This window comes from Sorex fumeus, unplaced genomic scaffold (assembly GCF_029834395.1).
Source record: "Sorex fumeus unplaced genomic scaffold, SorFum_2.1 ptg000030l, whole genome shotgun sequence".
NCBI classification, from domain to species: Eukaryota; Metazoa; Chordata; class Mammalia; order Eulipotyphla; family Soricidae; genus Sorex; species Sorex fumeus.
In genome coordinates, this window is record NW_026606087.1 from 8,243,160 (window position 1) to 8,258,829 (window position 15,670).

Genomic DNA, 15,670 nt, shown 5'->3' on the forward strand with positions numbered 1-15,670 from the left:
AATAATATATGATGTTGTGCGGCTGCAGTAGTGGCCACGTGATTTTGAAATTCCAAAATTTTAACAATTAAATCTGGAGGGATTTCTGCCAAAACCTGCTGGGTTCTGAGATTTGTTCCTGAGTCTCTGGGATCATGGCCGTTAAGCAGCTTGATCAGAAGCCAGAGAGGCCATTCGTGGGCGGTGACGCTGGGTCTCGCTGGGGTGGGGAGGAAAGGGCCACCCATCCCGTGAGGCTCCGTGTGTCTCATCACTGCAGGCCCAAACCTGATTGTCCAGTGATTTCTGGAGGAGACAGCCACGAGGCAGCCAGGGGGAACAGGCCAATGCATGAAACCTATTCCCCACCTGGGGTGGCCCAGCGTGAGGGCAGATTCTTTACAGTAGATTTATCAACCAAAGAGTATAAATTTATTCTCAGAAAACATTCTACAATCACTACCAAAACCACAAAAAAAGCCAGCTCCCCCATATTCACTTGATCACTTGACATCCTGTTACTCATCAATTTGCTCAAGCGGGTGCCCGTAACGTCTTCATTCCTCCCTGTCACGTGCTAGTGTAGCCCAGTGGCGTCTGCTCATTCTTGGAACATGAAGAGCCTCAAGCGTCAAGGTCTTGACGAAGAAGTCTGACCATCTTGTAGGTGGGTGGCCACACGATCTTTTGCCGTCCTGTGGAATTCAGTCGGTAATGGCTCTAGTCCAGCGGTCTTCTCCAAATCTCATTATGTGTCCAGCCCATCTGAATTTTGACGCCTTGGCAAACGAGACAGCATCCCTGATTCTTGACCATCGACGGAGGTCGGAACTCCAGATTCTTTCTCTCATTTGAGTAAAGCGTGATATTCCAAGCATAGCTCTTTTGAATCCTCTTTGGGAGACCCGAATAGCGTTCTCATCCTGTTTTCGTAGGGCCCAGGTCTCTGAGGCATGTGTTAATGCAGGAAGAACAGAGGAATCAAAGAGATGTGCCTGGAGCTGGAGGTTCTTCGTCCTCTTAGCTATTTCTTCAATGCTCTTGAAGGCGTTCCAAGCCACTCTCTTCCTCCTGCGCAACTTGGGTGCCAGGTCATTCGTCACGTTGACTTCTCGACCTAGGTACACATAACTGTTGCATTCAGAGATGTTCATTTCATTGAGAGCGAATGGAGCATCAGGAATGAGACCATTACTCATAAACATTGTCTTCGTGAGATTCAGCTGTAGTCCGACCTTTCCACACTCACAGTCGAAGTCGGCGAGCATTTGTGCCACTTGGCTAATGTTTGGTGTTATTAGAATGATGTCATCAGCAAAGCAGAGGTGGTATAGTTGCCGACTGTCTATCTTCACTCCCATTCCTTCCCATTCCAATCATCGCATGACATTCTCAAGGGTGGCATTGAAGAGTTTCAGTGAAATGGTATCACCCTGCCGAACCCCTCTCTTGACATGGATGATTACTTCCTTGTAGACTGGTGAGATCCTGGTAGTGAATCCATAAAACAGCTCACGGAGGATCCTGATGTATTAAATGTCAACTCTCTGTTTGGCTAGGGCTTCAATGGCTGCTTCAATCTCAACAGATTGAAAGGCCTTTAAATCAATGAATGTTAGACAGAGCAGCATCTTGAACTCCTGAGAAACCTCAATGAGCTTGTTTATCGTGTGAATACGGTCGATCGTGCTGAATCCTTTTCGGAACCCAGCTTGCTCATATGGTTGTCCTTCATCTAGTGTTCTGCCAATTCTATTCAGGATGATTCAAGTGAAAAGCTTTTAGACGACAGACAACAGGCAGATTGAGCGATAGTTGCCAATGTCGTGGATGTCTCCCTTCTTGTACAGTAGTACAGTCTTGCTGGTTGTCAAATGGGATGGAACTTTCCATTCAGACAGATAGCATGTGAAGAGCCAAGCAAGTGTATTGATGAGAACTAGCGGCAGGTTCTTTAGGTGTTCAGGTCTGACCTTGTCTGGACCGGGTGCTGTTCAGTTCTTTACTGACGAAATGGCGTGTCGAATTTCGAAAGGGAGAACGTTGGGAATTACATATCCATCCTGTGGAATTTGGTATGTGGGTAGGTGGACGTGGCTATCGAAGAGATCCGAGAAGAAGTCATGGATAGTTGCGAATGCTTTTTACGGCTTCTGCCGCATCTGCCAGCACTGCTGCTCTTTCTATTTGAGGTCTTCCTTGATCACTTCTATGCATTGCTTTGCGAGCTCAGACATTCGCTTGTGGTTGCCTGAGGCTTGCGCCAAGCCATGTTGGCAAATGAGCTACAGAGTTTTTGAAGACAGGCATCTTTTTTTGGCTATCTCTCTCTTGGCCTTCCTTGTACAATCATGGAGGTGCTGAACCAGTTGATCATATTCCTCGTCAATGTTGTCGATGACAGCATCTTCCCATGTTGCTGCAATAGTGCCAAAGAGCTCCCAGTGTGTGGTCATTCTGGGAGTTCTCTTCTGAAACGTTGCAGCTCTTTCCCCCCACTCTGTGAAGTAGAATTTTGCATGAAGGAGACAGTGGTCCGATCCTGTTTGGAATTTTGGGACAACAGGGACATCAGTCAGGCAAAACCATCGATTGAATATGATGTGATGAATTTCATTGTGGAACCATCCACCCGGAGACTCCCATGTCCACCATTTAGATTCGGTCTTCTGGAACTGTGAGTTACCATGGATGGTCTTCGTCGACATGATGCACTCAGACAGTCTCTCACCCTGTTCGTTCCATTCTAGGCCATGGATCCCGATGTGGAGTTCTTTGGCTGATCTTCTCAGTCCTATCTTGGCATCAAAATCACCGACAATGATCTTGTAGAAGGCGTGGTCTTCTTTATAGAACTTCTCCAGCTCAATGGAGAACTTCTCAATTTCTCCTTCATCATAATTGGATGTTGGTGCGTAGACAACGAATATAGAAACTGCTGGCAGTGAGCCACATCTATTCAAGTGTAATCGTCTGATTCGGGTTGTTAGGCATTCAAATGAATCAATGCTCATGGCCAAGTTCGTGCTGACAAGGACACCGACACCACCAACGCCTCTTCTGTTGCACGTTCTGAGGAACAGTTCTTTTCCAGTGTAGAAAACGGTATGATATGATTGATGCCTTCTCATCTCGGTCAGACCAATGATGTCGTACTTTCTCTTTTGCGCTTGTACCATCAAGTTCTTGATGGATGCAACCAATGCCAGTGTACGTGTATTGAAAGTACAGACAGTCATTTTTGTCCTTCTTTGTTTTGGCAGCCTAGTTTGGCCTTGAGATTTTATCAGCCTCTCCTTCCTCATCCTTCTTAATGCTGCCGTATTGTGGCTCTTTCAGGGTCAGGGGAATGAGAACCATTGTATTTATTGGTTTTGGCATATCGAATATGCCATGAATAGATTGCCAGGCTCTGCCATGCGGGCGGGATATTCTCAGTAGCTTGCCAGGCTCTCCCTATGTTCATCCCACAAAAATATTAGCGTTAAGCTAAATTGGATGAAAATTCTAGTTTTGAAAACAGGTCAACTCAGTTATAAAAATACTTTTAGTACTTTGAGTCAAAATTTAAGTCTATAAATATATAGTATTGCTTGCTATTTTATTCTTCCTATATGTAGAGTTCAGTAAAAAACACTGTATCACTGTAGTACTGTCCTCCTGTTGTTCACTGTTTTGCTCGAGAGGACACCAGTAACATCTCCATTGTGAGACTTGTTACTGTTTTTGGCATATTGAATACGACATAGGGAGCTTGCCAGGGATACTCTCGGTAGCTTGCCAGGCTCTCCAGAGGGACGGAGGAATCAAACCTGGGTTGGCCACGTGCAAGGCAAATGCCCTACCCGCTGTGCCATCGCTCCAGTCCGGTGAAAAACAAACATACTAAAATTGAAAAACTATACATTTCTTTATAAACTATTCCATTCAGACACCCTGAAGTGACTGGCAGCTATTATTTCTGAAAGATGGGAGACTACTGATTTAAAATGTGTGATAAAAAATGAGACGTTGGAGTACATTTTGTATCTTAGATGAGATCAAGTAAAAAATCACAAATTTCTCGTCCTTTTATGAGTTAGAGGGATGAAGCTGGAGCTACTGTGTAGCAGGTAGGGCATTTGCCATACACACTGGCAACCCAGGTTCAATCCCCAGCATCCCATATGATTCTCTGAGCACCATGAGGAGTAATTCCTTAGTATAGAGTCAGGAATAACCTCTGAGCACTGCCAGGTGTGGCTCTCCTCAAAAAAAGAAGAAAAAAATTTTTAAAGAGAGAAGGGACTCTGAGCTAATCTCAGTTCACATCTCTGTTAAAATTTGGTAAGCAAGCATTAAATACTAAACTTATTTTCCTCAATGCCTTGCTATTGTTTTTAGGTAAAATCCAACAAACATCTTCACTACAGCCCATATCCTGACCAAAGAGCATCCGTACTCAGCACATCCCAAGGCCCTGTTTGATTTGGTTCCGGTCAGCCCCTCTAGCTTTCTCTTCCTACTTTCTCCTTTTGGCTCACGTTAGTGCAGCCATGCTGGCCTTCTCTTTCATTGTTGCTGTTTTCGTTCTTGTCAAAGAGCCACTCCCAGCTTGATGCTCCAGAATCATTCCTGGAGATGGCTCAGGGGAACAGGTGATGCTGAAGATGAAGCCCAGGCACCTCTGAGCTATATCCCCAGCCCTGGTCTTCTTTTCACTCCTGCCAGAGTGCTCAGACATGCGGCTTCCTCTGCTCCTCCACCACAACGTGCAGGCGATTCCTGTTTATTCTTTAGGTCCCCGCCTAAAGCTACTTCCTCAGGAGATTTCTCCAGGTGGCACCCCACCCTTCCCCAGATAACCCACACTGACAATGCACTTTCCTTTACAGCACTTAGCAGTTCTTATCAGAAATACAGTTGCATTATTGCTGCTGATAACTCCTGATAACTCCTCCCTCCTCTAGAGCAGAGCTTGTTAGGCTCTTTCTACTCTCAATCCCCTTTGACTTATAGTGTCCACCTAGTTATGCTTTTGAGATCGAGTGTTGTATTTTTGTTTTTTTTTTTTTAATTTTGAGGGTCTGATTTTTTATTATTCAGGTAAAACTGGCATACAGCACTATATGTTTTAGGAATATAAGTTCACATTTCTTCAAATGTATGTTATCACACCACACCACCAAAGTATCTATAACCAAGCCCGCAGGCTACTGGACCTTCATCCTTTATGCCCCTATGACATGAGCCTTCTAGCAACTTAATGTTGTGGTCTGAATCCAAGAATTTGTTTTAGATTGTTTTTTTTCTGCCTCTTTGCTTTATTTTTTTTACATTCTTCACACAGGTGAAGTCACATAGCATCTTTCTCCTAATGACTATTTTGTTTAGCATGGTCCCCTTCATTTCATCCCCATCATTTTCTGTTGTAGTTAGAAAATGGAAACGTTTATTGAAAAGTAAGTAGAAGAGTAAATAAAACTCCCTAGCATGGAAGGAACTCAGTAAAAGACTGAATTTTCATCCACATTACTGCAATTGGTATAGATTTCTTTCTTCATTCCATTGAGATTATGTGCCATCTTTGCCATCTGTCATTGGGCACTTAGGTTGTTGTGGAATTTTATATTTTAAATAGCAAAAGTCGGATGGAGTGACTGTACAATGGGTAGTTTTCTTGCCTTGCACAAGACTGACCCAGGTTCAATCCCTGGCATCCCATATGGTCCCTCTGAGCACTGTCAGAAACAATCCCTGAGCACAAAAAGCCAAAAGTAAGTCCTGAACACTGCTGGAACTGATCCAAAAAACAAAAAATAAACAGTTTTTACATAAATATATAGCAAAAGTATATAGTATGTAAATTTTAACTCAATAAAACTGTCACTTTTTCTCCTTAAAGTATTTAACAACCACAATTTAGAAATATTTAAGAGTAGAACTACTTCCTCCTATCCTCCTAAGAGATAGTTGCTAGGCGCAAAATGTTTAAAGACATTTTGAGAGCTGAAGGTATATACACCCAACTAACAGAAGAAGAAATGTGGAACTTCATCTAATGGAAGAACTATAACTGATGTATGAATTGCAAGCACCAAGTAAAGAAGTACACCAAAGTAAAGGCATAAATGTCAGCCTAGGGCAAAAGAACACAAAGGTTGTTTGCCCCTGACAAATGGATAACACAATGAACAAAATGTTTTCATTTATGTGTGTTCTTTTGCCTTGAATGAATGTTTCCAAAAAATAAAAGTTAGAAAACATATTACCTAATCAGGACTTAGTGAGTTTACATAGATGGACCAACTTTCATTATGTAGAAAGGCAGAAAACAATGATTCAAACCAAATGATTCAGAACAAAAAAAGCTATTAAATCTCATGAAAGAATCAGATTGTCTCATTAACATGCTAACACAGTACTAATTTCTGATTACTCTATTTAGGCACAATAGTGAAAAAAAAATACCATTTAGTGGGCTGGAGAGATAGTACAGTGGATAAGATGCTTGCATTGTATGAGGTCAAATTAGATTCAAATAAATATACAACTTTCTTCAATTATCCACTTTCAGATAATCCAGGTTACCTATTTTTGCAACAGCAACGAAACTCTCAAAAAAACCAATACTTCCTAGATGTTTATAGAACTCCATTAAGAAAATAAACAGATAGGATGAGAGAAATGGTACAGTGGATAGGGCGCTTGCCTTGCATGCAGCCAACCTGTGTTCAATCCCTGGCACCACATATGATATAGGAGTGATTCCTGAATATAGTGCCAAGAATAAAACCTTCAGCACTACCAGGTTTGGCCAAAAACCAAAATAAATAAATAGACAAATAATAAACATTTCTGGGGCCAGAGAGATAATACAGAAGGTGGGGCACACAAGCAAACGAGTTGGATTCTCAGTATCTCCTATGGTTCCCCAAGCTCACCAGGAACAACTTCTGAGCACAGGAATTAGCTCTCTAAGAGTAACCCCTGAGCACCACTGGGTATTGCCCAATAACAAAGAAACAAAAATTTAATTGAGTGAGTTCCAATATAACTTCTCTTGGTATCAATGCCTTCATAATAATACTCCTAGGCAAAAGCAGAAAACCTCCACACAACCTAGAGGCAAAAATGATCCACTGAATACTATGGGGAATGGAGAATATAGTGGGTAAGGTGCTTGCCTTGCATGAGGTCAGCTAGAGTTTGATTACCAGCATGCACATATGATTTCCCACCCACTCCCACGCCCAGCCCACAGCACCTCCAGGAGTGACCACTGAGCACAGAACCAGGAGTAAGTCCTGAACACCGCCAGGTGCTCGAGCAGGCCCAGTAACGTCTCCATTGTAACACTTGTTACTGTGTTTGGCATATCAAATACGTCACAGGTAGCTTGCCAGGCTTTGCTGTGTGGGCAAGATACTCTTGGTAGCTTGCCGGGCTCTCTGAGAGGGGCAGAGGAATCAAACCCGGGCCGGCCGGGCCGGCCGGGTCAGCCACATGCAAGGCAAACGCCTTACCCACTGTGTTATCGCTCCAGCCCAACAAAAACATGAATATTCTAAAATACTAAGCAATTTAAGAGGGAAAAAAATTGCTTAAAATGCTTGAGAAGAATCTAAGAGAACTGGATGGAGGCCAAACTAGTTGAAGATTATCAAAATGAATTTTAAGCCCCTCTACTGCCTCCCCTGCCTTCACCACTTTACCCCTGCCCCTATATAACTCCACAGTTGGAAAACGTCAAAATTCTCCAGGGAATAATTAAGTCCTCAATAGTACAATTCAAAGAACAATTGTTTGAAAGTTAAATGTTTAGATTCAAAAGCTACCCATTCTCAGTTAGGCCATCGAAGCCTCTGTCTCATCAAAGAGCACAGTTATTCATTGGTAGAGCCCACTCCTCACATATATGAGAGTTGGAGGTCAATCCCCAGCACAAAAGGGCAGAAAAGTTCCGGTTAAGCATCACAGGATTGGGGGCTGAAGCGATAGCACAGAGGTTAGGACCTTTGCCTCGCGCGCGGCCAACCCGTCTTCGATTCCCAGCATCCCATATGGTCCCCCGAGCACTGCCAGGAGTAATTCTTGAGTGCATGAGCCAGGAATAACCCCTGTACAAAGCTGGCTGTGACCCAAACAGTAAAAAAAAAAGCATCACAGGATTAATATGAAAATCAAATGAAACAGTCCTTGTGTGTATATATATATGTATATATGTACACCCATACATATACAAGTATATGTTTCTTATATTACAAGAAAAAGCAAATCTTGCAAATCACTGTTTTATATTTTCTTTGCATAGCTAATGAAACTCTAAGTTCTATAATAACATTCTTTAGTCAATATTGGCATTTTATTCCAACCAAGTTTAAAAACAAGGCACCAATCTTTGCTCAATTTAAACCCACACCATGGAAACCTTGGCTGCTTTATTTGGATTGAAGGACTGGCAAAATTCCACTCCAGGTGGCCAGGCATGATAAACAAGGGCTCCCTGTTTCACCACATCCTCACTTGCTCTTTGAATAACTTTTTCTTCACATGTACTGGCTAACCTTTTTCTGCTATATTTTCAATCCCAGTCACAATATGAAAACAAAGAACATCTTAAAATTTAAAATGTTTCAAGAAATTTATAAGGGGGGAATTCACTATTGGGACAGAGCACTTCAAATTACTAAAGAACATTTTGGTTTTAGAACATTTTGGGGTTTTTTTTTTTTTTTTTTTTGCTTTTTGGGTCACACCTGGCGATGCTCAGGGGTTACTCCTGGCTCTGCACTCAGGAATTACTCCTGGCGGTGCTCGGGGGACCATATGGGATGCTGGGAATTGAACCTGGGTCGGCCATGTTGGCTGCGTGCGCCCTACCCACTGTGTTATCGCTCCAGCCCCAAGAACATTTTGTTTTTATTTTCTTTTTGTTTTCATTTTCATTTCGTTTTTATGTTCTTTCTGGTTTGGGGGCCACACCACGTGGTGTTCAGGATTTATTCCTGACTCTGTGCTCAGAGCTACTGCTGATGAGGCTCAGGTGATTGTATGGATGCCAGGGATCAAACCCAGTCCTCCAAGTGCTATCTCTTGAGCCTCTACAGGAAGTGTCTTTACTTTCTTCATCAACTAGTTCACTTTATGTATCTACTTTGTACCTCTGTGTTTGTTCATTTTCTGTGTCTCATATAAATAGAATTAGAGACTACAGAGTCAGTGCTGGGATTAAGATGCTTGCCTTGCCCGCTGTTGTCCCAGTCTGATCACAAGCACTGCAAGAAATGGCCCTTCAGCACTGCCGGATGTGGTCCCAAACCCACCCCCCACACACAAAGAAATAAAAGTAAATAAATAAGAATCATATAGTAAGTATATGCCATTTGTTAGATGCCCATCAAAAGTGATTCCTGAGCACAGGGCCAGGAATAAGCCCTAAGCATCACCAGTAGCAGCCCCCCACTTCAAAAAAAGAAAAGTTGTAGTATGAGGCTATTATAAATTAACAGATATAGATACAAAGAATGTACATTGTGGCATTTTTCAAACTACTAACAATTTTTATTATTTTACTATAAATATTAATTACCGTACTACCATCAAAAGACATTAATTATAAAAAAAAAAAATTATACAGGGACCAGAGAGATGGTACAGTGGGTTAAGCACTTACCTCGGACACAACTAATGCAAGTTCAATCTCCAGAACCCCATATGATCCCCAGAGCCTTGCCAGATGTGATCCCTGAGCACAGACCCAGGGATGAGCCCTGAGCACCCCCAGATGTGGCCCAATCAAGTCACACACACACACATATGTATACTACGTATGTGTGTGTGTGTATATATGTGTGTGTGTGTGTGTGTGTATACACACAGAGAGAAAGAGAGAGAGAGCAGTGAAATATTATAGCAACAAAGCCATAAAAATATAAAACATGTGGGGCTGGAGTGATAGCACAGCGGGTAGGGCATTTGCCTTGCATGCAGCCTGACCTGGGTTCGATTCCCAGCATCCCATATGGTCCCCCTAGCATGGCCAGGAGTAATTCCTGAGTGCATGAACCAGGAGTAACCCCTGTGCATCGCTGGGTGTGACCCAAAAAGCAAAAAAATAAATAAATAAAAAACATGTTAATAGTTATCTTTAAATCATGGAAAATCTGGGAAAACACCCAGCAATGCTCACAGGTACCTCTGGCTCTGCTCTCAGGAACTATTCCTGGCAGTATTCACCCTTGAGTACTCTCACCCATATGGGGCGAGAGCAACCAAACTGGATCAGTCCCATACAAAGCAAGCAGCCTACTAGGCCCAGGAAAAGCATTTTTTAAATGTTTATCTGAATTTGGGGGTCAGAGGGGCCACATCTGGCAGTGCTGAGGACTACTTCTACTCTATGCTCAAGAATCACTCCCAGGGGCTTTTAGGGGTCTATGTAGTGCCAGGAATCAAATCTAGGCGTCAGCCTCAGGCCTCCCACATGCAAGTCATGTACTCATCCCTCTGAGCTATCTCTCCAGCCCAAATGTGGTTTTTTTGTTTTGTTTTGTTTTGTTTTGTTTTTTTTCAGGGTGGGCAAGGTTTGGAGGGTTGGTTTGTTGGTTTGTGGCCACATCCCACAGTGCTCAGGGGTTTCTAAAACAAAAAGCCAGCCTGTAGCCTAAGAAGAAAAAAGGTAGCTGGAGAAATAGTAAAGCAGGAAGGGTACTTGCTTTGTAGACAGTTGACCTGGGTTCAATCCCTGGCAAATGGCCCCCAGAGCACTACCAGGAGTGACTCCTGAGCAGAACCAGGAATAAGTCCTAGGCACCAGCCTAGGAGTTCCTTGAGCACCACTTTAAATAATAAATTAATAATATATTGTGTGGGTGTGGTCTTGCACGTGTCTGACTCCTGACTTCACTCAGGAATCAGACATGTACAATCTCCAGAATACCACATGATCCCCTGAGCACTGCCAGGAGTAATTCCTGAGTGCAGAGTTAGGAATAACCCCAGGCATCACCAGGAGTGACCCAAACACATAAAACACACACAAACACACACACACACACACACACACACACACACACATTTTACTCCACAAAGCCATACTTTAACAACTGTGGCCCAAACAAGTCAGAATTTAAACAGGTATGCTCCTCAAGCCCATGTTCTCTCTTGAACATGTATCTTGCCTGCTTGTTTCTACATTTCTTTGCTTGTTCTTTCCACTCTGGAGAAACCTGTTTTTTCTCTTGAACACATATTTTCCCTTTCTCTCCTCTCACATCTGTCTAAGCAAGTTTCTTCAATAATAACTACTTTGCAGGGCCAGGGTGAGAGTTCAGTGGGTAGGGTACAACACGGGGTGTGGCCCAAAAACAAAACAAAAAACTACCTTGCCTCACTCCAAAAAAAAAAAAAAAAATATATATATATATATATATATATATATATATATATATATACAGAAAAACACCCTGACAAAAGACAGATACTGTGAAAATAAAGTTATCAAACCCAGGGCTTGAGCAACAATGCAGTAGGAGAAGGGAGGGCATTTGCCTTGCACACAGCTGACCTGGCATGGATCCCTGACAATGCATTTGGTCTCCTAAGCCCTGACAGGAGTGATTCCTGAGCACAGAGTCAGGATTCACAAATCCTGAGCTGTGCCCCCACCCCCGCCACTCAAAAAGAAAAGAAAATATTAAACCCAACTTGGGTAACAATGGATTAGAAGGAGTCCCACCAGTTTCTTCCCTTCCTCTCCTTTAATTTATCTCATGAAGTTTCATGCCTCGAGTCCTTTTTCTGCTCACCAACAAGAGGCTCCGGGCCAATATGAAATATGCAAACAGACCAATGCTGAAAGCAAGAAGAGGTTAGAATCATACCTTCTCCAAAATGAATTTGTTTAGATAGGGCATGTAGCCCTGATTGGAAACGGGTCCCTCATCATCATCCCTGAAGTGTTCTTCAAGGGCAACAGGGTCATGCGGAACCTTCAGCACCGTGCACAGGTTATGCGAAAGGACCTACAGGGGAAAAGAGCAGTTAACTCAGCAGCACGGAACACTTTCATGGCAGCCACAACTCTTTCCTGCCCCAGGATGAAGAGCAGAAAAAAACCTAGCAAGTAAAGGGTGACTACTGACCCGAAGCCAGCAGCCCACTTGCTCCTTATGATTCGTTTTCTTTTTCCTTCCGGGTCTTGGTTCATGTCGAACAAGTCCATGAGCAGTAACTGGGAATACAACACTCCTTATAGGTTTTTATAAACTGCACCACATATGAAAGGAAATGGGTGGCTGGGAAGCAAGAAAATGTGTTCAGAATGAAATGTCTCCTGAGCAGAGAACAGAGCAATGTCTGTGAGTAGGTGCTGGAAGGGGTGGAACTTAGCACAGGTAGTGCACGGGTGAGGCTTGGGAGGGTTCTGGGCCAGGTGACTGTCTGGGCTCCAGTGACCCCCATCTGCTTTGTAGAAGGACCATGTTTATTGATCAAATGTTAACAGTAATCTTCAAGTCCTGCCCACAGGGCAAAAGTCTGGCAAACTCCCCGTGGCGTACCAAATATGCCAAATACCAGTAGCAATGATGGGTCTCATTCTCCTAAAGAGCCTTGAATATAATCTCAGGGCTAGGATGAAGGAGACGTTACTGGGGCCTGCTCGAGGTAATCGACGAATAACAGGATGATGAAATGATGAAAAAATGAAAAAAATCTTCAAGTATCCTAACATCTCTCAGTTAATTTTGTGCTACCAGGCTAGATTTTCAGGTTTAGTATGAAAGAGAACAAATATAAAGAGAGAAAGAAATCAAGGACCTAATATAGAAATATTTTAAAAGGGTCATAAGGGCTGAGGCAATAGTACAGTGATGAAGCACTGGCCTTGTATGTGAACAACCCAGGTTTGACCCCCAGCATCCCATATCATCCCATGAGCCCAGCCAGAGTGATTCCTGAGTGGAGTCAGGAGTCAGACCTGAACACAAGCTGGGTGTGGCCCAGAAACAAACCAACAAGGGCTAGAGAGATAGTACAGTGGGTAGGGAATTTGCTTTGCCAGGATAAACCCAGGTCCTATCCCCACCACCACAAATGGATTCATCAGAACAGAGCCAGGAATAAGCCCTGAGCATGGCAGGGTGTGGCCCAGAAACCAAAAGGAAAGAAAAGGGGGAAAAAAGGAAAAAATTAATATGGGGGGAAAAATAGCAAAAATATCCCCAAAATCAGCAGAGTGTTTGAAAGTATTTTGCAGGAATGTGTAGTCCTTCCCCAAAGGAATAGTCTTGCGATAACATGGACACACTTGAACACTCAGGCGGTTGAAATAGCAGTTTGAGCTACCGTGGCACTAATCTCATTCCACGTAAAATGAAAATTTAATAATAAAATTTTAGTCCTTTACAATTTATTTGTGCATTCTAAGCAGGTCAGCTTTCATAGTTTTGTTGTACTTCTTTTAATAGAGAATCTTCTAAGATGTCAAAGCCCAAGTCCCTATTTTTTCAGGCCTACCCACCAGATCACTTTGAGAAGCCAAAATCATCACAATAAATGTGTTTAATTCCATTTAGCAAGTCACTTTTCTGTCACACATATTTCATTTAGAATTTTTTAAGATTTGATTTCTTTCTATAGAAATAGTATTTACATATCTTCTTTCTACATCCGTTTTGTTTCTCAAAGCTTAACTCATGTACAGATTCTTTTCTACATGCTCTGTTGATTTTAAGGAAGTAAGGAAAGGAAAGGAAGTAAATTCAAAAACGGTTATAAATGAACTGATGGACACTTTTATTAGCCATTACAAAGCAGGCTGTGTTTCTACAGCAAACCCTCCATTTGCCAATAGTAGAGCACATGAAAAAAAAAAACCATGGTAGAGCTTTAGTGAATGAAGAATCCTGCACCAGAGTAAGCAAAACACCATATTTCCCTCCTTTATTTACGTAAAACTAATACTCTACCCTCAGAGTGGTTTTGTGTAGATCAACTTCAAGAATTTAGAGAATTGGCTTGTTCTTCAAGCCTGTGTTGTCCCTTGAACACATATCTCGCTTGCTTGACTCAAAGTTTCTCTGCTTGCCTATTTCCACTCCAGGAAAACATGTGTTCTCTCTCAAATACATACTTCTCCCTTTCTCTCTCTTCATGTATTTCTAAGCAAGTTTCAATAAAACCTACCTTGCTTTAAAAAAAAAGAATTTGAAGAGCTTAAAAACACACTACAGAAATATAAAAGCATATGGGGTCAGAGATATAGTACAGTGGGTAGGACTCTTGCTTTGTAACAAATCCAACCCAGGTTCGATCCCTGGTATCCCAGATGGTTTCCTAGTACCATCAGGTGTAATTCCTGAGTGCAGATTCAGGACTAATCCCTGAGCAATGCCAGGTGTGGCCTAAAAAGCAAAAAAGAAAATAAATATAAAAGCATATAGATTTCTTAGATAAAACTGAAAAGTCAGGGGCTGAAGAGATAGTACAACAGGTAGGTTGCTTACATTGCATGTAGTCAATACAGATTAAATACCCAGCATTCCATATGGTCCCCTGAGCACCAACAGGAGGGATTCCTGAGTACAGAGTCAGGAGTACCCCTGAGCACCACCGAGTATGGTCAAAAAAAAAAAAAAGGCCGTTCAAATTTTTTAATTATTTGGGGATTTACCCAATTGAAAATTCCCAACCACTTATGAAATTATGATATGGCCATAAACCATTGAGAACAATGTGAGAGCTCACTGTGAAGATATGAAAAGATCTCCAAGATAAACTGAGTGAAAGAATTTATTGTACGTAAAGGCTATATATAGGGGGTCATCTTTTCTGTAGAAGAAAAAGGAAGGAAGAACAAATGCTGAGAGGACATATAGAGATTAATAACAGTGGAGAAAGACTAGTTTGACAGAAGACCGAGGGTAGATAGACTTTCCACTGTACTTCCTTTTTTTTCATTAAATTTTAGGGGAAAAAAATTCTTACACATTCGAAAATCTACTATTTTAAAAATTATATATATATTTTACACTCTTTGGGGGGGTGGGGAGCTAAGTTCAGGATTTAGTTCTGGTTCTGCACTCAAGAATCACACCTGGTTTAAAAAATTTTTTTTAATTTTTAAAAATTAAAAATTTTTCATTTCATTTCATTTCATCATCCTGTTATTCGTCGATTGCCTCGAGCAGGCCCCAGTAATGTCTCTTTCATCCTAGCCCTGAGATTATATTCAAGGCTCTTTAGGAGAATGAGACCCATCATTGTTACTGGTATTTGGCATATTTGGTACGCCACGGGGAGTTTGCCAGACTCTGCCGTGTGGGCAGGCTACATTCGATAGCCTGCAAGTTTGTCCAAAGTAGGAATTCCTACTTTGGACAAAAATTTTTAATTTTAAAATTTTTTAAAATAAATAGCAAGTTTCAAATGTTTAAAAAAATAAAAAAGACCACCTGGGGCCAGTGTAATGGTACAGCAGGTAGGGCTTTTGTCTTGCATCTGGCCAACTCAAGTTTGATCCCTGACATCCCATATGATCCCCCAAGCACCACCAGGAGTAATTCCTGAGTACAGAGCTGGGAGTAACCCCTGAGAACCACCGGGTGTGACCCAAAAAGTTAAAAAAAAAAAAAAAAAGAAAGAAAAGAATCAAACCTGGCAGGGTTCAAGGGACCATAAGGAATGCCAGGAATCTAACCTCAGCCAG

At 42.1% G+C, this 15,670-nt stretch overlaps 1 protein-coding gene across 2 annotated transcripts in view; it reads right to left on the reverse strand.

The window, feature by feature from the left end:
• Window positions 1-15,670, reverse strand: part of SWAP70 (switching B cell complex subunit SWAP70) — an 84,734-nt gene that overhangs the window by 46,935 nt on the left and 22,129 nt on the right. For both annotated transcript variants that reach the window (XM_056116026.1, XM_056116025.1), the window contains exon 2: window positions 11,844-11,984. In XM_056116026.1, the coding sequence (XP_055972001.1) occupies window positions 11,844-11,984 (141 nt within the window). The remainder of the gene's footprint in view (window positions 1-11,843; window positions 11,985-15,670) is intronic.